The sequence below is a fragment of the Dipodomys spectabilis genome, unplaced genomic scaffold (assembly GCF_019054845.1).
Source record: "Dipodomys spectabilis isolate Male_0828 unplaced genomic scaffold, ASM1905484v1 ptg000163l, whole genome shotgun sequence".
Taxonomy (NCBI): domain Eukaryota; kingdom Metazoa; phylum Chordata; class Mammalia; order Rodentia; family Heteromyidae; genus Dipodomys; species Dipodomys spectabilis.
The window spans coordinates 15770570-15797066 of record NW_024870840.1 but is presented as its reverse complement, the minus strand read 5'-3'; the positions used below and the strand labels follow the sequence as shown (position 1 = coordinate 15797066).

The window sequence follows — 26497 nt, the reverse complement described above, 5'->3', positions numbered from 1 at the left end:
GTGAACAAATGCAGCAGTGGTACTCACTCGATACTATGCTGAAAAATGGACTATACAACTTGTGGGTGGGGATGGGAGGGAAAAACTGGGAGAGATCGAAGGAAAGGGTGACAATGTCCAAAAAGAAATGTACTCTTTCCCTGACTTCTGTAACTGTAACTCCTCAGATCACCTTTATAATAACAGCAAAACATTTTTAAAAAAATCAACTTGCCTCTCTGATTTCTTCAAACAGCTTGAGAGCATAGTCATACTCAGGAGGGTCAGCGTTGAGATCTGATTCCAGGACATCCCAGAAGGCCTGGTGAACAATGTGCTTCACTCGACCTGCCAAGCTATAACAAAGATGTGGATGGTTTTATTTTGCTTTGTGTCAATCATGGGGCTTGAACTCTGGGCCTGGGCGCTGTCCCTCAGCTCTTCGGCTCTAGGCTACAGCACTATCACTTGAGCCACAGCGCCACTTCTGGTTTTCTGAGTGGTTAATTGGAGATGAGTCTCACAGACTTTCCTGCCCCAGCTGGCTTTGAACCACCATCCTCACATCTCAGCCTCCTGAGTAGCTAGGATTACAGGTGTGAGCCACTGGCACCCAGCTGAATTGGATGGTTTTAAAATAAGCATTATTGTCTCCTATTAAGTAATGGGAGAAATTTCACTGCAGAAATCTTAAGAAATGCAATTAAAAAGAGAGAATAAAAACCAACCTCAATCCCATTATTAATCATTTGACATATCTCCTGTGTTTGATGTGTTGGGCATTGTTTTAACATAGTAGGGAGCCCAATATGCACAATATTAGATACCTTTTCCATTTAATATTCTTCTATGTGTTTCCCCTAGACTTTTCTGGTTGTTGTTATTTAGTGCTGGGGATGGAACCCAGGGCTTCATGCATGCCGGGCAAGCGGTCTACCACAGAGTTACACCTACAATCCTTCCCTAGACTTTTAAAATCTTCCTCACCATAGCTTTCAAAAACTTCATAAAAGAGGTATCATAATTTAGTTAGCTGATAAGAGTGTTAGTCTTGAGTGAAAAAGCCAACCAAAATCATTGAAGCCCTAGTACTGGGTCAAGCCCCAGTACATACATGCATGCATATGCGCGCACACACACAATAGCTATTCTACATAGATTTTTAGATGTGTGTGTGTGTGTGTGTGTGTGTGTGTGTGTGTGTTTGGTCGGTCATGGGGCTTGAACTCTGGGCCTGGGCACTATCCCTCAGCTCTTCAGCTCAAGGTGAGCAATCTACCACTTGAGCCAAAGTGCCACTGCCAGTTTTCTGACTGGTTTATTGGAGATAAAGAGTCTCATGGAGGGGCTGGGAAGGTGGCTCAGTGGTAGAGCGCTTGCCTTGTATGCTCAAGGTCCTGGGTTCGATTCCTCAGCACCACATAAGCAAAAAGAAAAAAGCCGGAAGTGGCGCTGTGGCTCAAGTGGTAGAGCGCTAGCCTTGAGCTGAAGAGCTGAGGGACAGCGCCCAGGCCCAGAGTTCAGGCTCCACGACCGGACCCCCCCCCCCCAAAAAAAAAAAAAAAAGAGTCTCATGGAGTTTCCTCCCCAGGCTGGCTTTGAACCACGATCCTCACAGCCTTCTGAGTATTAGGATTACACTGGCACCCAGCGATTTATTTATCTATTAAGGATGAAATGACAGTCTTTCCTCAACATTTCAAGTTTCATGGCAAGGAACAGAACATTGTCATGCCTGTGAATGTCTGCCAACTTCTGCTTAGCAGTTTAAAGTTAGCCAGACCAAACTGCTGAAACAGGAGCCTTCCCAGGAAGAGCTCACTTTAGAATTGGTGGCCACCTTGCTTTACCCCTTATGTCAATGCGCCAAAATAGGAGCATACTAAAATACACGTTCCTACTAAACTCCTGTATCATTTTCCAGTAGGTTTTATAAATCCTCAAACTTCCCTGTAGTATAATTACTTACACATCTCTTTCACCACAGAGTAATAGCTTTCTCCCAGTCAGAGGCTACAACTTCTTCGTCTAGGTACCTGCCCTTGTGCCTAGCACAGTACCTGGCACTTAGATGTTTGAAGAATACCTAGTGAGTGAACTAATAACTTGATAGTTACTGATCTCTCCTATTGCTTGATGCCTCCTACTTATTTATTCAAGTATAAATAGCTAAATACATGACAGTGGAACGAAAGATGGAAATTAGCTTTCTAAGGAGTGTGAGTTAAAAATGGTTTTTAAAAGTATTATATTCTATATATTCAAGTATTATATTCTATCTAGGAAATTTAAATAGGAAAACATTCTATTTGCCTGAAAATGTTTAATGTCTTTCTGTACACTGAAATGTACTTTTACTAGTTCTTTAATTTTTCTGCAGAGGTGGGTGGGAAGAGTTCACAATCATTTACAAGCTTTTCACTAAGTATTAGAAACCTAATTTTATTATGTCTTACCCCCCCCCCCAAATATATAATACAATATGAGAGTCAGCCACATTTTAAGAAGAAAAGGCTTGGCTATTGTGAAGGATCATTTGAAAATCAACATCTGTGGTTATTAAGAGCTTCCAGAAATCAGAGTCAATCAGTCACAGTCCACACACACACACACTCACACAATCTTCAGCATGATTTACACCCAGTGAAGGCTCTCGGGTTACCTGTTTTCTGAGAGAGCATCTTGTTTCAGTTGGAAATGGTCATTTACGGCAATTTCATGAGCAAGAGTCATGTTTGATAAGTTTCTTGCTGCAGCCATCACATCATCAAATGTCACTACCCTGGGAGGGCTTGTGGCTGAAAAGAAAAGCAAGTGTCAGCCAATGCTGTGGGTAGGAGAGAGGTTTGTTACCCAAATAGGAATGAGGCCTCATGATGTGGACAAGCTTGAATTTATTCCAATGTATAGCTCAGAGTTTTACAAGTGAAGAGAATAAGTACTTAAATACATGGGTTTGCTTACTTAACAGACTTCAAAAAGTTAAGTAGTCTTTCTGTACCTTTAGACAACATATGTGATAAGATTCTCAACTATTTCTAAGAAATAGGGTCTATTATAACTTCTTAAAATTTAAGTTGCTTTCTTTTTCGTGCCTACTAACATTTGCATTTATTTTTATGCACTATAAAGGAAAATGACATGACTACAAAAAAAAACCCTCTGCCTCCTAAAGGTATAGGCAGTATCTATAAGTTTAACTTCAATTCTAACTTTTGCTGATTGGCACTTTTCATTGACTTACTTGAGATATAACTTATCTTCTCACAGGGTTGGCCTGAGGTGATGAAATCACTTAAGATGTAAACATTAGAACCAATAAATAATTAAAGTCAAATAAAATAAAATAAATAAACAAATAAAATAAATCCTACTCAGTAGGAAGTTAGTAAAGAATCGGAGTTATTTCTAGAGATTGTATTAAGAAATTATTCTAATAAATCATGCTTATAAAATTAGATAGAAATCTTTGCTTCTGTTAATTAAAAATCATAAGCTCCAACAGTGGAAAAAGATCACAACGTTTTTAAAAAGAAAGACAAGAAAGAGGAAGACAGAGGAGGAAGGAGGAGGAGGAAGAAGAGGAAAGGAAGCTGAATGGGGAAAGGGGGGAAAGATGGTGCAAAGCCTTAGCAATACTTCACTTCAAGATACCTAGGTGACCTGTTAGCTGATGCATGAACCCCATATTTGTGACAAGAGTGAGGACAGGGAAAAATGCTAGGATGGCTGCTCATAATTTCTTTGCTCACAATTCCTTCTGCTTCAAGATTCTCCATAAAAATGTCTACTCAAGCCAGGAACCAGTGACTCACCCTTGTGAACCCTAGCTACTAGGAGGCTGAGATCTGGAGATCACAGTTCAAAGCCACTCAGGGCAGAAAAATCTAAGCAATTCCTATCTCCAGTTAACCAACAACAACAAACAATTGTAAATGGAGGTGTGGCTCAAGGTGTGGTAGCAGAGTACCAGCCTGGAAGGAAAAAGCCAAGCAAGAGCGTGATGTGCTGAGTTCAAGTCCTAGGTACCAGCACAAAACAAAAAAATGTCTGTACTTTTTGGTACAAGAATCCAATGCTATCCAAAGGAATTACTAGAAAATTTTATATATGATAATATTCCTTAAGCATAATTAATAACAACAGAAGCAAAATGGAAACCAATTAAATGTCCAAATCTACGGGTAAGCAAAGATACGGTCTATCCACTTAATAGAGCAGTCACAAAAACAAGGCTTAGGGCTGGGAATCCAGTGGCTTAGGGGTATAGTGCTTCTCTCACATGCATGAAGTCCTGCCTTGGGTTCAAATCCTTAGTACCACATAAACAGAAAAGGCTGGAAGTGGTGCTATGGCTCAAGTGGCAGAGTGCTAGCCTTGAGCGTCAGGGACTTCCCAGGCCCTAAGTTCAAGCCCCAGAACTGGGAAAAAAGAAAAAGAAAAAAAATGCTTAGAAAATATAGTCTCATGAGTAGATTTACTCAAAATACTATGTGAAAAGAATCCACATAGACCTGGGTGCCAGTGGCTCATGCCTGTGTCTCTACCCGGGAGGCTAATATCTGAGAATCATGGTTTGAAGCTAGCCCAGGCAGAAAAGTCTGTGAGATTCTTAGCTCCAATGAACCAGCAAAAAATCCAGAAGTGGAATTGTGGCTCAAGTGGTAGAGTGCCAAACTTGAGGGGGGAAAAAGAAGCTAAGGGACAGCGCTCTGAATTCAAGGGCACTGGGTTCAAGCCCTAGTCTAGGCACACACAAAAAAAGTTCACAGATAGCTAGCTAGCTAGATCCGTATCTATAGATACAGATATAAATGTATAGATGTGTGTGTGTCTATGAAGGATAAAGATATGCAAAGGGCTGCCGGCTGTCACCTTTGGATTACACTACAAGCTATGATTTTCTTTTCTCTATACTTGCATATTGCCCAAGTTCTAAAAGTAAGTACATGACTATTTAAAACAAAAAAGTATTTAAAAGCAAAAAAGGAAAAAGCTTTCTCCTTTGCTCTGACCACTCTGGTCACCCATTCTTATCACTTCAGTGTAGTAATTTTCTTTGTGGACCTCTTTCTTGGTGACTTGCACAGAAGCGTTAGCAATCAGCAGGAAACCCTTCAGATTATTTCACTTCCTGCCTGACCCTTCCAGAAGAGCAAATTTCCTTCCATGTGAATCAGAGGAAGAAAAAAAAATCAGAAAAGACTAATCTGAATTTATCTTAACTTGTCCAAAAAAAAATAATGACCATTTGAAAGTAAAGACAGATGGAGCCTGAGATGGGGTTGGGTCCTGCTTTATGGTCAAACCAAACAGCCTAGACACCTTGATCAACATAAAAATGTGAGTAGGCTGTAAACCTTCGTGGCTATTTCTTTCTGAGAACACATATAGACTAGCCTTGCTTCCACAGGGCTATGCTGGTACATCCAGAAAGGAAAGAAACTCTGTGCTCAACTCGTCTAACTACCTCTACCACCCTCAGCCACTGCTCCCCATGGGCTCACAAGCAGGAGAGCTGGACTTGCTAGAAGAATCACTTGTGAAGCTCTGCCTGGAGCATTCATAGTCGCTGAGTGAAGCCATGCTTTCGGAAAACCTTGAAGAGTCTGAATCGCTGGGCTGGTCCTCACCCACGTACTGCTTCTCATCATTGAAGGGCATGTTGTGTCACTCAACACAGGATAGGGAGCACCTGCACAGACAGATAGAGAGAGAGAGAGAGAGCGAGAGAGAGAGAGAGAGAGAGAGACTTGCATCACATTCTCAAGTACTCCCTTCCACTGGTGTCATAGTTTTTTGGTTTTTTTTTTTGGGTCCGGTCGTGGGGCCTGAACTCTGGGCCTGGGTGCTGTCCCTCAGCTCTTCAGCCCAAGGCTAGCGCTCTACCACTTGAGCCACAGCGCCACTTCCGGCTTTTTTCTTTTTGCTTATGTGGTGCTGAGGAATCGAACCCAGGGCCTCAGGCATGCACGGCAAGCACTCCACCACTGAGCCACCTTCCCAGCCCGTGGTGTCATAGTTTTTCTAGTGCAGACAAGTATTAGAGTATTGGAAGGGCCCCATATTATTTTGTCCTTCCCCAGAATTCTGGGAGAAGACACCACAGCTATATGCAAGCTAACTCAGGACATAACCAATGCGAATGTGAAATATAACTCTCAGAAATCACAGAGCTTAATATATGTGTGTGTGTGTATCTATCTATCTATCTATCTATCTATCTATCTATCTATCTATCTATCTATCTATCTATCTATCTACCTATACATATAGATATACACACAGAGCTCATGCCTGCTATCCTAACAACTCAGGAGGCTGAGATATTAAGATCATGGTTCAAAGCTGGCCCATGCAGCAAAGTCTGTGAGACCCTTCAATTAACCACCAGAAAGCCAAAAGTGGAGCTGTGGCTCAAGTGGTAGAGTGCCAACCTTACGCTAAAAAAAAAAAAGAGCTAAGGGACAGTGAATGGCCACACCCTGAGTTCAAGCCTTAGTACCAGCATGCACATGTACACACACACACACACACACACACACACACACACACGCGCGCGCGCGCGCGCGCGCGCGCGCAGAGCCTAGATACTTTCCTGTTGGTTTCTATGACATGGGAAGGTAAAAGAGTCAAACTACTTATTCTGTTTTGGGAAAGTCACTTAGCCATCTGCCTCATCAGTGACTGCCTGACTCAGTGGGGTTGCCTCAAGACAGAATGGAATTAATCTCATTAAAGGGCTTAGCACAGCAGTCAAGTGTCAGTTTCTATTATTTCTCCTTCTGCTTGCTTTAAGTATGTTTAAAAACGGCCTCTTTATGTGTGAGCCTCTAAGGGGGAGGGGGAGCAGGAAAGACTAATGAGAATCTCAGGCAAAGTTTTAGCTGCTGTTCCTCCACTTTCATGAGGAGCACCCATATTTGGTTTGCACTTGACAATTTACAAAGTAACTTCTACAGCCCAATGAGCAAAGAGGATCACAGGATTCAGGCTCAGAGGGCAGGTGAGCATTCTGATGGACAAGGAGACTCAGTGTACTACCAAATCGGTCCCTTGATTCTACACCAAGTGCTGTTTGTAGGATATCAGATTGCCTCCCAAGAAAGGAAGTTGGGCCTGGCACATGAGCACATTGGATGCCCAGGCCTAGGCCAAAAGCAAAACAGCCAAGCTTGTGAGGAAGTAGGAATTGATAGTAGTGTGGTATCAGCTGACACTGACAGGAAAACACGGCCCAAGAAAAGAGGCACTTCAACTCCTGGATGGATGACAGTGGTAAGAGTTCACTGCATTCCTTTAAACCTGAGCCAACATATGCAATAAAGAACATTGGGTTTTTTAAGCTGCTAGAAGGTGAAACCACTAACACTGCACACGATGGCTGGAAACACCTGCAGTTCGTATTTACTGAGTGCACCAGTCACTGGGAAAAGTAACAATGAACATAAGACAGGACGCTACTTTAATGGCTTTCAAGTTTGCTTACCTAAAACTTGTGCCAGAGGAGAGAGGATTAACAAAAAAAAAAAGAAAAGGCATTGCTGACCAAGTGTGAGAAAGAAGAGCAAGGGTTAAGAGAAGGAAGGATGTAGACGTTGTTGAGAGAACTAAAGCAACTTGTTTTATCTCTTTGGTGGTGACAGGATCAAAGATGAGCCAGAGAGGGACACAGTGAGGGCAGAAAGTACGGGGGGGGGGGGGGGCAGTTGCACATTGCTTTGCCTAAAAACCTTCGTCAGTCCTGACCTGTGCAGAAATGTGCTTTTGTCTAGGACACCATTTTTGTAAGCAGAAAACCACTAATTCTCTCTGCAGACTGAAGGGTGAGAAGAACTGCCAAGGAACTAGCTACATATAGAGGTACACACCCTATCCTACCATCCCAAAGCCAACCACACAAACAACAGGCTAGAAAACCTGGCATCTTCAGTGATTTTAAAAAAATCCATCGATCTCTACCCCATGAAAACCATTATCGACCTGAGCCTCCAGTCTAACCTGCTTCAGGAAGGAGAAAGAATAAAAGGCAGAAAGAACTGTCACCAAATCCCAGATCTTGGGTGGAAAACTCATGGTCCTCTCTAGATTGGACCCTCTTTGCCAGCATTTAACTTCCAATTGGTGTTTTTTTCTGAAAGGAAAATTCTACATTCTCCAGGAAGCCTTCCTGTACCCTCCTGCCAAAGTTTATGGCAGTAGATCTGCTGTTCATCTCTTGTATTTACCCATGACCACTTGCATGGCTATTTTCTTCCAACAGCTATTTGCAAATGTCCTAAATAAGGCAGACACCAACACCATATCTTGTCTGCTCTTGAGTGGCAAGAATATGACAAACACTCATTCAGTGTTTGGACCTCATTTGGTACAGCCTCAACTAGAACATTTGTAAAATGATAGCACTGTAGATTTTAAATTCTTACTACTGCCCAAGTCTAAGCCCTAAAGTAGAGAATCGAGCATGCAAGCCTAGCTTATTTGATACTTAAAACTAAAAAATTCCCAGGGTCCTGTCATACTTATCTGAATATCTTGTTTAATATATTTTTTTATTGTAAAGATACTGTACAGAGGGGTTACAGCTACATGAGTAAGGTAATGAGTACATTTCCTATGGATCATTGTTATCCCCTCCTTTGTTTTCCCCCACCATACTTTCCCTCCCCACCTCCCCAACTCCTCCCCCCCCCCCCACCACCAGAAGTTGTAAAGTTCCTTTTCAACATAGTGTCTTGTATGTCTCACTGTTACAATGGGTTACCCTGTATCCTAGTTTCAGAATTTTGTTATTTCTCTTCCCCTCCCCAAATTAGAAAAAGGTATATACAAACTTATTTGAATATCTTAAGGTCTGTATCCACCTTTTTTTCAGTAATTTCCCTATCATATAATAACTGTCTGACATTTGCTCTGCTCTTGATTTTCCTCCATATGGACTGACTCAAATAAGCAGGTCTTTAGGTGTTCTTCCAAGTAAAAAGAAATGAAACCTTTCATTCATGGGAATTTATGAGCTAGATTAATACATATAGTTCTCCATTTCATTTTTCCACTCTATTAGAAGGCAGCCAAATGCATAGATTAAAATAATAATAAAAAAAACCCTCTAGGTTAGGAGTCCAGGCTTTGAGCCCAACGTCTGTCATCATCCACTTGCTATTCACATCATACCTGCTCTCCTCCTCTTCTTCTCTCTCTGTCTCTCACTTTCTCTTTCCTCTCTTTTTCTTTCTCTCTTATAGCTGGGCTAATTAGATAGTTTCTCTCAGCTAGGAATTGCTATGATGCTTCAAGCCAAGAGTTCCATGAGGCATCACTAGAAATTACGAAAAAGTAAATATGCTCATAGTAAATATGTTTATTGAAATGCCATTAATCTGTCAACAAATCACTGGAGGCAGAATTCCTGGCACAGAGATACAACAGAAAATGTAAAAGCTTCACAATATTTAGAAACTCTTACTTAGGTGGTAGATGTCTCTACATTATAACTGGGCCACAAAAGAGGCTTGTCTTTGAAACAAAAGTGCTCATTACTATGGTATTAGGAAACTATCTCAGAGAAGTGGAGGTGTGTTCAAGTGGTAAAGCACCAGCCTTGAGTGAAAAGCCAAGCAAGAGGCCCTGAGAACTCATCCTCTTACACACTTACACACACACACACACACACACACACACACACACAGTGAGAGAGCGAGACAGTGGGAGAGCTGGAGATGAGGAGGGGGGAAAGGTGGAGAAGGGGATAGCGGAAGAGGGGGAAGGGGGGAAAGAGAGAGAGAGAGAGAGAGAGGGAGGGAGGGAGGGAGGGAGGGAGGGAGAGAAAGAGAAGAAAGAAAAGAAGTTGTCTGGAGATTAAAGGATGCCTCAGGTGGTAGACTAGCTAGCAAACGCGTGGCTCTGAGTTCAGAACTCCAGTACCACTACTAACAAAGGTGGGGAAATTGGGTGGGAGATGGTGTATTTCTTCATATATGACTACCTATAATGCCCAAGTCATTTAGCTATTTCATTTAGTCCATACACAGAGGGCTAGGAACAGAGTCTGGTATAGAGAAAGCAGAATACAGATATTTGCTATGATTATTTGCCTTTTTTCTTCGTTACTATAATCACTATAGTAATTTAAAAGTCTTGAGGGAAAGACAGTTTAGTTTCAGATTAATAGGAGCATGTTATCTTAGGAGCAGATTCTCCTACCATTAACAATACCTAGGTGAACACCTAGGTAGGTAACCTAGGGCACAATTCCTATACAGATACTAAATACAAAATCCAAAAGCAATGGCCCAGAGCAATGCGAATGGCCTTCTGGGAGCACCTTCACACCTACTCTTACCTTTCTTTTTTTTTTTTTTTTTTTGGGTCCGGCCGTGGGGCCTGAACTCTGGGCGCTGTCCCTCAGATCTTCAGCTCAAGGCTAGCGCTCTACCATTTGAGCCACAGTGCCACTTCCAGTTTTTTGCTTTTTACTTATGTGGTGCTGAGGAATCGAACCCAGGGCCTCAGGCATGCAAGGCAAGTGCTCTACCACTGAGCCAACTTCCCAGCCCCTATCTTATCTTTCTTGATCTTGGGTTTCTTTTATAGATCATTTGAGGACAAAGTTACTGGACTCAAAAGGCACAGGGACAATTAGGTTGCTTTTATAACTATTTTGGATTCTCCCTTAGGTGATAATAAAATCGGGCTAGTTTTGAAAAAGAAATGCATTGTTTTTCATACTGTTTCAGAGACAGGTGATAATAAAACCAGGCTGTTTTTGAAAAAGAAATACACTTTTTTTCATATCGACAAACTTAGAAACACCTCTAATGTGACTGACAGGATGCAACTCAAAAGTCAACCAAATAACTTTTAGGAATACCACACCTCATCCTACTTGGAAGACTCACTAGGGAAGGCAGAGGTAATTCTGAACAATGCTTCCAACAATATACAGGGTCACTAGTCAAAGAAAATGAATAGGGATATTATCATATCCATATTTTATAGTATTACTTTGTCGCTTCAGAATAATTACTACAATATTGTATGTTTCCTTCAGAGTCAGGGAAACAGCAGATATTTATTGTTGCATATACACATGGCTGAATGGCAGTATAACCACTGTTGTTTTAGCGAGAAGGCAATGAATACAGGGACCAGTAGAGGTTAGTCATGTGTCCTACCACAGATGGAGGTTTTTAGTTTACTGTGGTTCCTAAACTTGTATCTGACTTTATCTCCTTATTTCCTCTCCGCAGCAAACTCTGTAGCCCAGTGGGTATGTAACTATAAGTGATCCTGCATTGGTTTAGATTCAGAAAGAACAACAGTTATAATACATGTCACTGAAACAGTAAGAACACTGGCTTGTCAGGTGTACTAGGTTCTTTGTCCCAATCCTGATATTTACTATATGGAAAGAAAGCACTTCGTATTTGTAAAACACTCTCTACCTAAGGTGTTCTTAGTTTGAAGTATTTGTAAGTTTGAAAGTATTTCCAGATTAACAGGTTAAAGAAACGTGCTGAGCGGACTCCTCAAGATTCTAATTCAGAACAGACCTGGGTCCAGCAGTTTCACATGTTGATGTCTCCCATCACACTGATTGCTTAGATACCACTCAACTAAAAAGCTCTTCTAGATAGCCAAATTTATCCTAATGTCCTCCCTTCAATAGCACCTAGAGAATAGAACAAGAAATAGGCCAAGCCCTTCAGAAGAGGCAAAATAAGATTCCTTTTTAAGAGTTAACTCCCTGATGGTTTCCCTTCTCCTAAGAAACCTTTTTGCTGTAGTCTACAATCTGTGTGTGTGTGTGTGTGTGTGTGTGTGTGCGTGAGAGAGAGAGAGAGAGAGAGAGAGAGAGAGAGAGAGAGAGAGAGAGAGAGAGAGAGAGACCTGCCTCATTCTCTGACATTTCTCTCAATCCTTCAAACTCTAGAGGCCTCAGCCTTTTTGGAGTTCTTCAGACTTGCCAAGCTTCCTACTTTAGAGCATTCACACCTGCTATTCTCTCCCTTTGGGTTTATGACTCCTTTGAATTCCAAATGGATGCTCCCTGCTGTCATTTAGATTTGAAATTTAACATTTTAACCTTCAAGGTGACATTCCTTGAGACTTTATCTATTAATATTAATATTATTTTTTCATGAACAAATTAAGCCATACTTCTATTCAAGAGATGACATGGGTATTCAATCTTTCCGTTTGAGTCACATTGCTCAAATTACCATTACCCACGTGCCTAAAATACTATAGTTATCTGCATATCTCCCTTCCAACTAAATTTTAGCCTTCTTGTGGTAAAAAATTATGTCCTCCTTCAATTTTAAGTGCACAAATAATTCAAGCTAGCAATAACTTCCTGTTCCAGGAGCTTGAAGAAACTTTTACAAGGGGTCTTTCAACTCTCCTGACACTCAGTGATTCCTAATAACAATCAGAGCTAGTAGTCATGGAGTGCTTATTATGACTTCAATAATACCAACTCTATTTTATAGGTGCTTTAAGTATTTTATCTCCTTGAATACTCATTATAACACCGCTAATACCCCAATTTTATAGTAAGAATCCAAGGCTCAGCAAGGTTACAATACTTACCCTCAAGGTTCACAGTAGTACAGAAGCCCAATTGAGATTCAGGCAGTGGAATCCTTAAGCCCATCTTCCTTACCATTCCGAGATGGATTAAAAAAAAAATTGCGTACTGGTCATTCTTTCCAAACTGGTCTATCCATCACCACCTCTGCACATGTGGAAGCAAGCTGATCTTACCGGGGAAAGCTGCTTAAGGGTTATACTATGAAGGGCACCATGGAAAGATGTGACTGTCCATAATAATTCTCAACCACCTCACCATAGTGACTGAAACTCTCCTAGCAGGGTGCCCTTATAGCTTATAGTTACAAGTCATAAATGTTTTGGAGTGAATTATTCAGATTATCCAGCAGCATCCTGAGGAATGGAAGGGATCCAGTTAAGTTTAGGTCATGGAAAAGAGAAACTTCCAAGAAAATATTTTTACTGGGTATCATCCTTCAAGATCAGATCAAAGTGCACGGACAAGCATTTACATATGTGTGGCAAAGAGAGGCAGGGCTCTGATGAAGAAAACAAATGGCAGCCCTTGGAAGATTACTATTTTCTACAAGATGCTGCTATACCACCAGTCCCAAATAGCCTCACCAAAAAACAGTTTTCACTCACAATATAGCAAAAACTACAAAACAACCAGGGGCCAGTGGTTCTCAGGAGGCTGAGAGCTATGAATCATGGTTCACAGCCAACTTGGGCTGGAAAGTCTATGAGACTCTTATCTCCAATTAACCACCAAAAAATCTGTAGGTGGATCTGTGGTTCAAATGGTAGAGTGCTAACCTTGCACAAAAGCTCAGGGACAGCCCCCAGGCCCCAAGTTCAAGCACCAGGACTGGCACAAAGAACAAGAACAAAACAAAACAAAAACGACCAAAACACAGAGATGCCTGCATCACTCAACTAGACAATACTGTCTTTATCGAACTAGAACCAACAAAAGAGCTAGACAAAAGCCAACAAGCCAGTTACCCTCTAAAAAGCAGATTGCATGCTACATATGGCATTTCAGTTCCAAGAAGAAAGATTTCTCAGCCCTTTTCACACCTGCAGGGACTGCTACCTGTTTTAGTACCTGTGATTCTGCCTCTGGGACCCTCAACCCCTCACAAAAAATGTCATAAAGTTGCTTCCACACCCGAATTTCTCCTGCCCTGCCACCACTACAGATCACTGGATGCCAGAGCGGTGCTGTAGGTGATCCCTAGAAGCAGGAGGAAAAAGCCAGTAGGCAAGGAGAATCTGCTAAAGTGGGAGCCTCAGAGATAACTTCCTGATGGGTTGACAGGTAGGAGAAGCAACCTCTTGGCTGGAGACCAGGAGGTGCTGAGACTTAATCTGATTTCTTCTTTTCTTCTGGTAGCAGGGCAAGCATCCAACCAGAAGAGGCCCCAAACTTCAGTCCTGTGAGTAATCAACTCTTCTTCCACATTTCCATCCCTACCTCTGTCGTCATTTAGCAAACATTCCGCGTGGATTTTTTTTTCCACTTAAAGCTTTGCATCTAAAAGGAAATTTCCCATCCTTATGAAACAGCTTATTAGATAGACGTTTTCTCTCTTACTCAGGAAAACACACGTAACTATGTCATCCACGTGCCCTCCTCTCATCGCCACTACCCCTGGTGGTGCCAGCCTGAGTAGCACGCTCGGGGAAGCACGAAGCCATCAAGGGCAGATCTGAGCTCCAGGTCGGCGCTGCCGCCGTTCCTCCACCTCCAAGTCGCAGGGGTCACATCCGGGGGCCGCCCCGGGAACTCACCCCCCTCCCCCGGCGCCCCTCCCCGGCAGCACCACGCTTCCTGTCAAAACAAACCCTTGGGGGAGGGGACGGCCCAGGCTAAGCCCAGCGCCCAGGAAACCCAGGCGACAAACCCCAAACACAGCGAGCGACCCCGCCGGGCTCCACCGTGGTTCGATTCCCCCGTCCCCCCCGCCGACTCCAGCAGGACTGGGGTGCGGAGATGGTGCCTCCCCCGACCCCCACCCCCGGGGGCCCCCGACAGCCGGCCGCAGCTCGCGGCGCCGTCGCTGGCACCCGCCCAGCGGGAGGTAAACAGCGGCCCAGCGGCCCCGGCGCCGACCCCGCCGCCCCGGGGACCCTCAGCCCGCGTCCCCTTCGACACCTGCCGCGACCCCTCAGTGTCCGCGTCCCGCTCCCACGCGGGACCGCGATTCGAGGTCAGACAAGGGGACCGAAGTGAGGACCTGGAACCGGACTTGATGATCTCGCCTCCACCCCCCTCCCCCCCGCCCCGGCTCAGGACAGGATTCTGGAGGAGGGAGGGAGCCCCCCCTCCGGCCGTCCTGGGAAGAGGTGCCCCCCCCCCCCCGCCCTGGCTGTCACTTTGGTGTCAGCGACCCCTCCCCTCGGATGGATACGCACCGAACCCGCGCGGAGGCCGCAGACAGGCGGAGCGGACCCCAGGACGGGAGGTGCTGGGTGGCCCCTGGCAGAGCAGCTCACAACCTCAACCACGGCCACGGATCCCAGCTCCCAGCCCCGCCGTCCGTCGCCCCCCTCTCTTCCACGCGGTATTTAAAGGGCCCTGAGGGACTTTAAGGAGGAGGCCATCCCCACACCGGCGTGAGGGAGGGGAGGGGACGACGGCGTCGCGGGACTTGGGGTATTTCTGCCTGTGATCGCCGAGATCCTGAAGATTCGACCGATTCCAGAAACATTTTTTTCTCCAAGTTCGCGTCACAGAGGCCGAGGACTGCTTGAACTGCAGGGAGTTTACGAAGGGAGCAAACGCCTCCCCCCCCTCTCTGTGCGCAGCGAGTGGTACGGTCCAAGGCTGCTGGGGGCGGAGACAGGAGTGTTTACGGAACTGGGGCAGCCGTGCGGCCTCAGGGCCGGGCCCTGGGGGCGGGGCGCGGGGCGGGGCCTAAGCTCGGGGGCGGGGCCAGGGAGCCGCGGCAGGTTGGACAGATCCCACGTGGAACGCGGAGCTGCCCGCGGAGTTCCCGCTTGCACTACCGCAGGGAGTGGTCCCGCCAGCCCTCGGCCGTGCGCAAAACTTGGAGTAAGTCCTATACTCCCATCTACAGACGGGGCAATGGAAGCGAGGAGCCCACAATCACACACACATACACACGCACACACACGCAGGGACGAGCGAACCCACAGCGTGGAAGGTGGGCCTTCCCCCCCCCACGCGTCCCTCCCATGTGTATCTACTTTCCGACCACACGCGTCCAGATTTGCACCTGGAAGCGACGATTAGCTCCTGGGAGCCACGCCCCCTGCGCTGTCTGAGGAGCTGGCATGCACATGAACGATAAGCAGCAGCTTATTCCTCTAGGGTTCTTCGAGAAGTTTCAACTTGGGCCGATGTAAATAAGCTGTAGTGCCAAGCTGATCACTTCTTAGGAGCTGGCTGTAGGGTGTACGTGAACACTACTTTTCTGCCCGGTGACAGTTCCTTGGGAGACCAGAGTCACGCAGGAATGTAAAGTGAATTTTGAGAGGCTGAAATCTTATGTTTGGTTCTGAAATCAAGGCTGGATTGTGGAGGCACATTGTTCACTGCCACGATTAGAAAGAGGGGAGGAGTGGGGAGGTGTGGAAAGTGAAGGGGAGACAGACAGCATTTTAAAGCAGGTTAGAAATCCAAACATTCTGTGTTTGCAACATGGACGTGTCTTGGGATCAATCCTAGCTCTGGTTTTCCCTTACTCAGGAGATGGTATTTTGAGGATGTGGTAAATTAAAGAATATGAAGTGTTTAGTGGTGTACACTTAAGTACTCAGTGCTATTGAAACTCTGGTAAACTCTTCTATATAGATTTGCTTCTGTGCTTTCTTTTGTAATGCCTCTCTTCTAGAATATACCATTTGATACAGATTGAGACTAATGAGAAAATTCCATTTCTTTTACCCACGTTCTTTCATACAAACATGCCCTTATTGGTATCATTCGTTGGAATAAACAGTCGACAGAAGCTTTCCATTTCAATTCTTGCCAAATACCAACACACAACTGCCATTATCACCCTAAAAATTCCACAATCGAAAGATTAATCCCAGATCACCCCCAAACTCCTGGTAACTCTATGACAACACATCATAGCATTGCTTCCTTAGCTTCTTAGGAACAGAAGTATTGCTTTGTGTTGCAACATAGCTTAGAACAGGTGACCATGAGTCAGGGTAGTTATCCAGCCTATCTGAGTGACCAGCTACCTGACCCTAGGCATGATATTTTTTTCAAAGCTCAAATATGAAACTCTGAAAGCTACAAGGAAGTTAATATTTGTCAAAGCAGGGGCATCAAGTTTCAGCATGTGGTGGGGTAAGAAGCTTGAAGTGGAAACAAAGTCATATCAGCAACCCAAATTTGGTCTCTCTGGAAACACAATTTTCTGTCACTTCAATGTTAAATAACTTTGTTAAGTGTGTGTGTGTGTGTGTGTGTGTGTGTGTGTGTGTACACATATGTATCAGGGCTTGAACTCAGATCCTCCCTCTCTGGCTTATCCTGCTCACAGCTACCTCTCAAGCTACACCTTCAGTCTGGCATTTTTGCTGGTTAGTTGGAGATAAGAGACGCACAGACTTTTCTGGCCAGGCTGGCTCTGATGCAATCCTCACATGCCAGCTTCCTGACTACTTAGGATTACAGGCAGAAGCCACTGGTACCTGGTTTAACCTTGCTGCTTGAAAACTCTTTGGTGAATCATCTGATCAATACAATGCCCTCAGCCTAGAAAAAAATATATAGTGTTATAAAATATAGAGTAGCTTCCTTAAAACAGATTTGTATCACATCCTTGCCAGTGAGTTACTCATAAGATAAACTTGCCCCGGTTAGGTTAGGTTCTTGGCTCATGATCCTCTTGACTCAGCCTCCTGAGTACTATGACGATGAAAGGCGTGAACTACTGCACACTGCTTTGCACCTCATTGTTAAAGTAATTTACCTTTTTGGAGACTCATAGTTGTATAGTTTGCCTTCCCCTCAACAAATCATGTGAGAGAACACATTTGATCTAATACCCTTGGCAAAAGATTAAGAGCAGATCAACATTTTTGCATGGTGAAGGAATATATATATATATACATATATACACACTCTTTTTTTTTAATACATCTGAAATCTGAGTTTAAAATTACAATGAAGGTTTGAAGGAAATCAGAAAAAAATACTGTTTTAAATGTAATGGTAGATTTATAACCTCTAGACTGCTTACTTTGCTGTTTGGAGCTGTAGTAGGTTCAGCTGTACCCACTACCCAGCCCGCACAGAGTACAGGGAGCCAGGAGAATGACTCAACATCATCGGTGAGTTTGTCCCCTGTTCTCTCCGTGGGTGTTATGAATCTCTTCTTCCTGTGTTGATCTGATTTCTAAGTGTCTCAATATGTGCAAATTTTTTAACCAGGAATGGCTTCTTGGGCCTGCAACCTATGTAGTTATAGTGCCTTTCTTGGTTTAATGCTCCACTACTAACTACTGTCTTGAAATTCTTAACTTTTTGAACAAGAGTTTCTCCCGAATCCCACAAATTATGTAACTGTTGCTGATCTTACCATATAGAAGGGGATTTGTTTTCCCTTAACCTGTTCTCAAATGCAAATCTATTATTTCAACTAGTATTCACTTGAAGAAACATGTGTTTCAGTTCTGAAGGAAAAACATAAACAACAATAAATAATCTCAATTAACTGGGTTTATCCCAGTTCACGGCTCATTTAAACAATCTTCAAGAGTATATTTGACTATAGGTGATTTTGACCTATGTTTGCCTTTGTCACCTAACCCCCTCACTTAAGAGCTGATTCCATTGTAAGGAAGAAGGAAAGACTAAATAGAATCCTATTTCTCTACTTAAGAGAAAGGGCTGAAGAAATCAATAAAGGGGGAAAGATGCAATTAAAAGCTGAAGGATGAAAAAAAAATACTGTCAATACAATACTGTCAATAGCCTGCTAGGAAGCAGGCTGCTGGATGTTACTTTCTGTTCAAATTTGTTGCGAAATAAAACTACTCTCAAAACAGTCTACTAGAATTAATTAGCTCTGCCTTCCCAGCAAATTCTATCATTCTTTATACTTTGGTCTTGGAAATGAGGTGGATTTAAGTTACTGGCCAGTCTGAATATATCAGCTGATAGTTGATCAATTTTCTAAAGCACCCAAACTGGTTCTCTTTTGATTCCATTGAACTGAATTAGTATATAGTTAAAATTTATTTCTCAATCCAATTGCTTGTATCCTTCCATTTAAGACATTGCCCAAGCCAGATCCTTGTCTCCTTAAACAGACAAACATTCACATCAGTACCTTTCCTGCCCTCTCCACGGGCCATTTCCACTTACCTGGATACGATTGTTCTTGTAGGGAAGGGCAAAAACAACAAAGAATGAGGACCAGCAGTGAGGGCAACTGGGTAGGAAGCCCGTAGGAAGTGGGCGGAGCCAAGGAGCACCTATAGGAGGTCAAGGAGAGGATTGCTCAGTTCCCAGTACAGGGCAAATTTTCTCCTGAGCCTCCCTCTAGGCTAGCAGGTGTTTGTTTTCTAAATGCTTTCTCTAAAGAGCAAAAGGCCCTCACCGCTAACCGCTAAGGCATTTTCTTTTTAATGATAAACTGGACAAGTATCCTTTCTCAAAACGGTATGGTACTTCAATCGTGATACTGCCTTCTGAATATGAAAAATACAGAGCTCTAATAATTCAAATGCTTGCACAGTGATTTTTTTTTACTTGTATTCCTGGGTACTCTGTTTATATTAGGACACTGACATGTTACAACTGAACAAAGAGATACTTAGCAGTGACTCACTGAGTTGACAGGCTAAGAATAGAAACCAGAAGAACTCATTTAATGACTTCTCTCCACAAATATGTATACACACATACATGTGCTTAAACATACATACACAGTGTCACATGCAAAGTACTAGCTCATGTTATAATTATACAGTTTCCATAACAACATGTCAACAACATACCAGCACTGTACCAACCAAGTGCCAAAAGTATTTATAATCACATTCCATCACTCTAGTAGGGTATCTGGACTGGTACCAAGATGACTACACCTTCTAAAAAGCAAGGACAAGGGAATGCTTCTAACTCTCCTCAAATATGAGGTTGTTTATGCTGTTATGTATGTGTGTTAATATGCACACATATAGCTATGTCAGTGTGTGTGTGTGTTGGCTATGTCAGTGTGTGTGTGTGTGTGTGTGTGTGTGTGTGTGTGTGTGTGTGAAATTATCAGAGAAAGAATAAAAAGGAATAAGTTTTGTCCTGAGAAAATTTAGAGTAGACAGCCACACAAATGCATTTTTGGCGAATTCCTGGAGGGAGAGCCTCTCTGTGCTATAGGTATACAACCTGCAGATCCATCATAAGCAAATACTTCAAAAGCTGGGCATAATGTAATTATGCAAATGAATTATTAGTGTTCAAAATGAATCCTTTGTTTAAAGGAAGGCTACTGTGATGATGAATGCAAACATTTTTAGGTGGCTTTTTGTGATGTACAAGTCTAGATAATCAAATTGGTCAAAGAACAATTCAACAAGGAGGAAAGTACAGTGTGGAAGAATGAGGATAGGGGCTGGGAGGGTGGCTCAGTGGTAGAGTGCTTCCCTAGCATGCATGAAGCCCTGGGTTCGATTCCTCAGTACCACAGAAACAGAAAAATCCAGAAGTGGCGCTGTGACTCAAGTGGTAGAGTGCTAGCCTTGAGCAAAAGAAGCTCAGAGACAGTGCCTGGGTCCTGAGTTCAAGCCCCAGGACTGGCAAAAAAAAAAAAAGGAAGAATGAGGGTAGGGTTTGGCTTCATATATTCCAGAATCTTCCCAGCACCACTCATTGTACCTCTGCCCTTTTTTCTTCATAGGTGAAGATAGAGCCACAGATGTCCTGGTGAGATGTGGGGACCACTGGTCACTTTAGGGGGCATATCAGTCTTGTTTTCTGTTGCCAGCGGCACAATACCATGGATTGGATGAGTTATCAAGGAGGCTTGTTATGCTTTGGCTCGAAATTATCGCAGTGAGTCAGGTGCAAAGTCAAGGGGCTCAGTCTTCCCTGCTGCTCCCCCTCATTCCCTGTGAACCCACAGGATTCACCCCTGAGGGCTCCCCTGTAATTCTAATCACCTCCAAAGGCTCTTCCTTTAAACACCATAGTCACATTGTTTCTACATTCTACATTCTTGATAACTCACAATATCGAACCCATAATTGTGGGTGTAAGAAGGTAATCCCACTAATGCTTTGCTACTGAAGCTGGAAGGATGCTTCCTCCTCTGCCCCTGATAGCTGTGATGTGGGTGCAGGACCTAAACATTTGCTTTTGAATGCTGACCACTGCAGGAAGGGAGAATTGATTCACAGAGCCTACAGAGCAGGGGTAGAGGGAGAGGGAGGAAGAAATGAATAGCACTGGCCATAGCATCTTAGCAAATCAGCCTTGTGGCATGGTCTTAGCCATGGTTGGTTTCCTTTAGCTCTTTTCTAAGCTTGGTTGCTGGGTTCACTCATTAGGTATAAGACCATCTGGTTTCAGTTCCACTGCTAAGATCAGTATAGGTGTCTGTTATTTGTCACTAAGAACCTTGGTTAGAACAAACTCCCCGCAGTTAGCCATAGGATGAAAAGGGTGTAATGTATAGAAGGAACTGAGCAGCATATCAGATGCATTGCATGGACTAATAAATTGTATCCACTATTGTAATACTCTTGTGATTTTATTGATTCGGTGTTCACAGTGTCATAGGTCCTGAGCCACTTAAGGTCTGTGACGTGACCATTTGAAGTTCTGCAAAGGAACAAATTGAAATTGAACAAGTTGATGATACAGAAGCCATTTACATAAGCCTGTAAGTGAGCCTAACACACCATCCTGTATTTAAATATCAACGTGAATGTGGCCAATCTCTATTCATTATGCAGTGACTCAGAATCCATTCAGAGGAACAGGAGTCCAATCCAGAGAGTTTAATGGAGGGATTTTAATAGAGAGAACAAGTGATAGACTGGTAGGAACAGCTGGAAGTTCTATCATGGGATGGTAAAAACAACCTAGCTAATACATTCAGTGGAAAGCCACTTCCATCCTCAGAGCAAACACAGGGCATGGAGCCAGGTACGAGAGGTTCACACCTGTAATCCTAGCTACTCAGGAGGCTGAGGTCTGAGAATCTCTGGTCAAAGCCAGCCCAGGCAGAAAAGACCCTGTGAGACTCTTGTTTGTTTCATTTTAACTGTATTTTTTTTTGTCTTTTCTTTTTTGGTACTGGGGATCGAACTCAGGACATTATACTTGTTAGATAAGCGCTTTGCCACTGAGCTACATCCCAGGCCTCCCACCCCCCCTTATCTTCAATTAACCACTCAAAAACCAGAAGTGGAGCTGTGGCTCAAAGTGGTAGAATGCTAGCCTTCAGCAAAAGAAGCTCAGGCATAGTGCCTGGGCCCAGAGTTCAAGCCCTAGGACCAGAAAAAAAATTGAGGGGTAATGTCCAGTCCATGTAAGAATTGACTGATTCTCTAGGCTATGGACTTTTGTTGTACATAACTATTTTTGTTGTTGTTGGTGGTGGTGGTAGTGGTGGTGTGTGTATGTGTGTGTGTGCATGTATGTATGTGTGTGCCAGTACTTTTTCTCTCAAAGTGCTCTACTGTGTGAGCCACAGCTCTACTTCCTGTTTTTAGGTGGTTAGTTGGAGATAAGAGTCTCAGACTTTGCATGGGCTGGCTTCAAACCTTGATCCTCTGGAGCCTCATAAAGCCTTATTCTGGTAGCTCCAACATGGCCTCAGCCTCCCATACCTGAAAGTAGTTCTGTCAGTACCTGGAAGAAGAACTTTGGCCTTAATCAGTTGATAAATCAGGCATAACTTTAAAAAAATTATATATACTTTTTGGAGCTAGGGTATAGCTGCATGGTAGAATGTTGGCTAGCGTGGAAAGCCCTGGGTTTGATCCTTAGCAGCACAAAAAGAAAAAAGATACACACTTTTTATACAAGGAACTGAAAAGAAAAAGTGGAAATGAGTCTTTCCTAAAGAGATGATGAGCTTTTGAGGAAGAGTGGAGAGGAACGGGGGCTTTGGCACGGGTGCTATGTCAGTCTGTGTGTGTCTTTTCTTGGCTATGGAGCAAGTGTCAAAATGCTGTGATTTATTCACAAAGTATTTACAGAGCACCTGCCAGGTGCCAAACACTGCTTGTCTCTAGAGAATCTACCAGTAACAAAATAGGCTAAGTCTTTGTCCTCAAGGAATTTGCATTTTTGGTAGAAGAAGGCAGGAAGCTCAGAAATAAAGAATTGACTGGGTGCCAGTGGCTTATGTCTATAATCCTAGCTACTCAGGAGGCTGAGCTGCAGAGGATTGCGTTCAAAGCCAGTCAAGCCCAAAACGTCCTAGAGACTCTTATCTCCAAAATAGCTAGTAGAAGGCTAGGAAGGAGGCTCGACTCACCCACGGCCACAAAGTCCTGAGTACAAGACTTAGTGCTGCCAGCATAAATAAACAACAAAGTAGCAAAGAATTGGATGCACAAATTCATTTCACACAAGACAAATGGCTAATGATGAAAGGCCCAACAGGGAAAGGAGAGAGTGGGCTGTGGTGGTGATATTTTAGGCAGCTTGGTGGGAGCAGAAATCTAAACGAAGTAAGGACATGATCCTGTAGGTGTCTGGGCAAGGAACGTTTAGGTGGGAGGACTAGCAGGCACCCAGGGCTTGGGTGTACAGGCAGGTAGCAGGCTGGTAGCAGATGTGGCTGTGGCTGGGGTGTGGGGAGGAAGCGGAACTGAGAGTGCAAAGCCAGGGCCACGTCCCACACTGCTTTAGTGACAGTGGGGATTGAGAAGTGACAGGATGTGATTGCTGTGTGTGAGGACCTCCCCCACCCCTGCCCAGGTAAGGAAGGAGTGTGGAGAGAAGGAGGCAGGGAGACCAAAGTAGAGGCTGCAGTGGGGGGGGGGGGGGGGAAGGGGGGCTGCAGAAGGTGTGCTGCTGGCCTGAGTCTGGAAATGACAGAAACCTAAATTGGGAGTTCTTTGTTTTGTTTTTTAGTCTTGTAGTGAGGGGAACTTGAGATGCAGTCTTCTGCCTGACTGATGGTAAGAAGGACATGGCAGGGATTGACAGGCTCAAAGAAAATATAGGAGGAAGAGCATAGTGCAATCAGTGGCTCTCAGAGAGACCAGTGCTGGAAGCTTACGCCTGTAATCTTAGTTACTCTGGAGGCTGAGATCTGATGATCAAAGTTCTAAGCCTGCCCATCTAGGAAAGTCCACATGACTCTTATCTCCAATTAGCCAGCAGGAAGTGGAACTATGACTCAAGTGGTAGCATGCTAAACTTGAATTTAAAAAAGGCTAAGAGACAGTGCCCGGGCCTTGATTTCAAGCTGTAGTACTGGCACCAAACGTACAATCAAATAGAAGCCCTCAGAGAGCCTACAAAGGGAATTTGCAACGCTGGCATCTGCTTTAACTGCTCCTTCTCGCCAGTGGAACTGGTGACTGGTGGATGACAACCGCTGTTCTTGAAGAAGGCAGGCCAAGGGGGGTAGTCTTGGTGCAGCCAGAGTTTCTCACATCCAACTTCCCAGTGGCGTGCGCAGGGAGGAAACCATCTCCCAGAGCAGGAAGCCAGTGGCATTCCGCTTGCTGGCACATTCTGATATGAGTATCTTTATCAACAGGTTCCCCTCACCTCGAATGACTCTTCTTTCTCTCAGCCCTAACACTGTAGTCATCTCTTGTTAAAATGAAGCTCTCCAGCCAGAAGGTCCTTGCTTCACTCACTTATTTAAATCCTAGAATCATTCCCAGCTCATTGCAAACAAGCCCTTCAGTATTTGCCGAATGCATGAATGAAAGTAGAAAATCTCCCTCATTGGACCCCCAATGAGGCCAACTGTGAGGTCATTGGGGTGTGCTCTCTCTCACGGGTCTCTGGATTCTGTGTTTTTGACTAATAATGTTCCTAATGGACATGCCTCATATACATCGGGAAAGAACTGGCTTGTGGTTCTATCCTCTGGAGGCCATTGGATGTGGCTTATTCTATTTCAATGTTTGCATGTACTGGCAGAAAATAATAACCAAGACACAATGCTTTCCTTAAGTTTAGCGATGGGCCAGTTTAGTGCAAGAGACAAATATATAAATAACTCATTATAATCAAATGTCCTGTGTGTGATAGTTGATGTATATTCCAGCCATGCTAGAGAGAAATGATCAACTCCATGTGGAGGAAAATCACAAGTGTCTAAAGAGAACTGTTACAGTTTTGGAGGCTGAATAGTAGTTATCAGGCAAATGTGTAATAGAATAGGGGAAGAGAATAGTAGGTCCAAGGATATGGATAGGTGAAGAATCCTTGTGTGTTTGGAGAACTACAATTAGTTATGTATATAGCTGGAGCTCAAAGTACTAGCAGAGAGTTAGCAAAACAGGCTAGAGAGATAGACAGGGATAATCTGGTAAAGAGCTATTTTCAATGATCTGTTCAGAGGCTCCTGTGTAGGTGACATGTTTTGTTTTTTTTTTTCTTCTCCAGCAGAACAAGAAGATCAGTTTTGTGTTAATAAGGATCACTTACTACTACGGAGAAAAGGTGGCCTCAGATGGGAAAATACAAGCAGTACCTAATTTTGGCCACTAGGGAGAGCAAGTAGACCAGGACAGCTTGGTTGCTAGCTGCAGAAATATAAGGAAGGGGCCTGGGAGAAAACCTGCAGAAGGCTGTTTTCATGAACCTGGAGCTTTTTAGTCAGGTACTGATAACTCGAAGAACTGTGGTTGTTTAAACATGCTCTAATACAAGCTGGAAGTCACTCTCCATAGTCACAAATAACCAGCACAAGGTATTTGTGCTGGATTACTAGGTACCCAATGGAGAAGAGCTGTATGTACACATGAAAAAAAAAATACCTAAGTTAAAAAAAAAAAAAAAAACCACACCAAAACACTAGCTGTAGAAATAGTGTGGATATTATGCTCCTTGAGTGAATGACTAGAACGATGATCCTGATGTTGATATTGAGGTTAACTGCTGGAGAGGATGTGAGGCTGTTGACTGCAGGTGTGCACCTTAGTCCAGTCGGGTCACTGTAACCAAATACCTCAGACAGGGTGACGTACAAACCACAGGAAGTTATTTCTCACAGCTCAGAAGCTGGGAAGTCCAAGCTCAAAGTGCTAACAGATCCGAGTCTATAAAGGGCTGTTTTCTGGGTTATATGGGAGCAGAAGGTGGCCAGGGGTCTCTCCTGAGCTTCAGTTAGGAGGGTGTCGTTTTAGGCAGCCTTTGGTTACTATAAGAAATACCTGAGAAGATGAGCTTATAAAGAAAGACAGGCTAACTTTGGTTTGGTCTTGGAGCTTTCAGTGCCTTATATAGTTTTTTTTTTTTTTTTGTCGGTCGTGGGGCTTGAACTCTGGGCCTGGGCGTTGTCCCTCAGCTCTTCAACTCAAGGTGAGTGCTCTACCACTTGAGCTACAGCGCCACTTCCAGGTCTTGGAGCTTTCAGTCCATGACCAGTTGGTCTCAATGTCTTGGGCCTGTGCTGATATGTCATAGGAGAAGCACATGGCTGAGAAGTGGGTGTGTCTGTACATATCTCATATGTGTGTGTGCACGTGTGCACATGTATCTTGGGGGGAGGGGGAGATGGGGAGGAGAAGGAGGTGCCAGGGTCCTACAACTCCTCCTTTAGTGGAAGGCCACAACCCCTTCCACTAAACCCCATCTGTTAAAGTTTCCATCATCTCCCAATAGTACCAAGCTGGAGACCAGGCTTTAACACCTGCCTCATTGCAGGCTAAACTAGCCCTGTACATAGAGTTTCTTTCTTGTGACTTTATGTTGAATACTTTCACTTTGGGAGTAAGGATTTCAGCATGTGAATTTAGAAGACATAAAGATGCAGTCCATTGCTCTGTGTATGTGTGT

The 26497-nt window shown here is 43.8% G+C and overlaps 1 protein-coding gene across 1 annotated transcript in view; it reads right to left on the bottom strand.

The window, feature by feature from the left end:
• Positions 1–15102, bottom strand: part of Tcp11l2 (t-complex 11 like 2) — a 34633-nt gene extending 19531 nt beyond the window's left edge. Inside the window, exons 1-4 of the mRNA XM_042693155.1 lie at positions 14950–15102; positions 5487–5674; positions 2642–2777; positions 215–335 (exon numbers count right to left, since the gene is read on the bottom strand). Of these exons, the coding sequence (XP_042549089.1) occupies positions 215–335; positions 2642–2777; positions 5487–5643 (414 nt within the window). The 5' untranslated portion in view covers positions 5644–5674; positions 14950–15102. The remainder of the gene's footprint in view (positions 1–214; positions 336–2641; positions 2778–5486; positions 5675–14949) is intronic.
• Positions 15103–26497: the final 11395 nt, after the last annotated feature.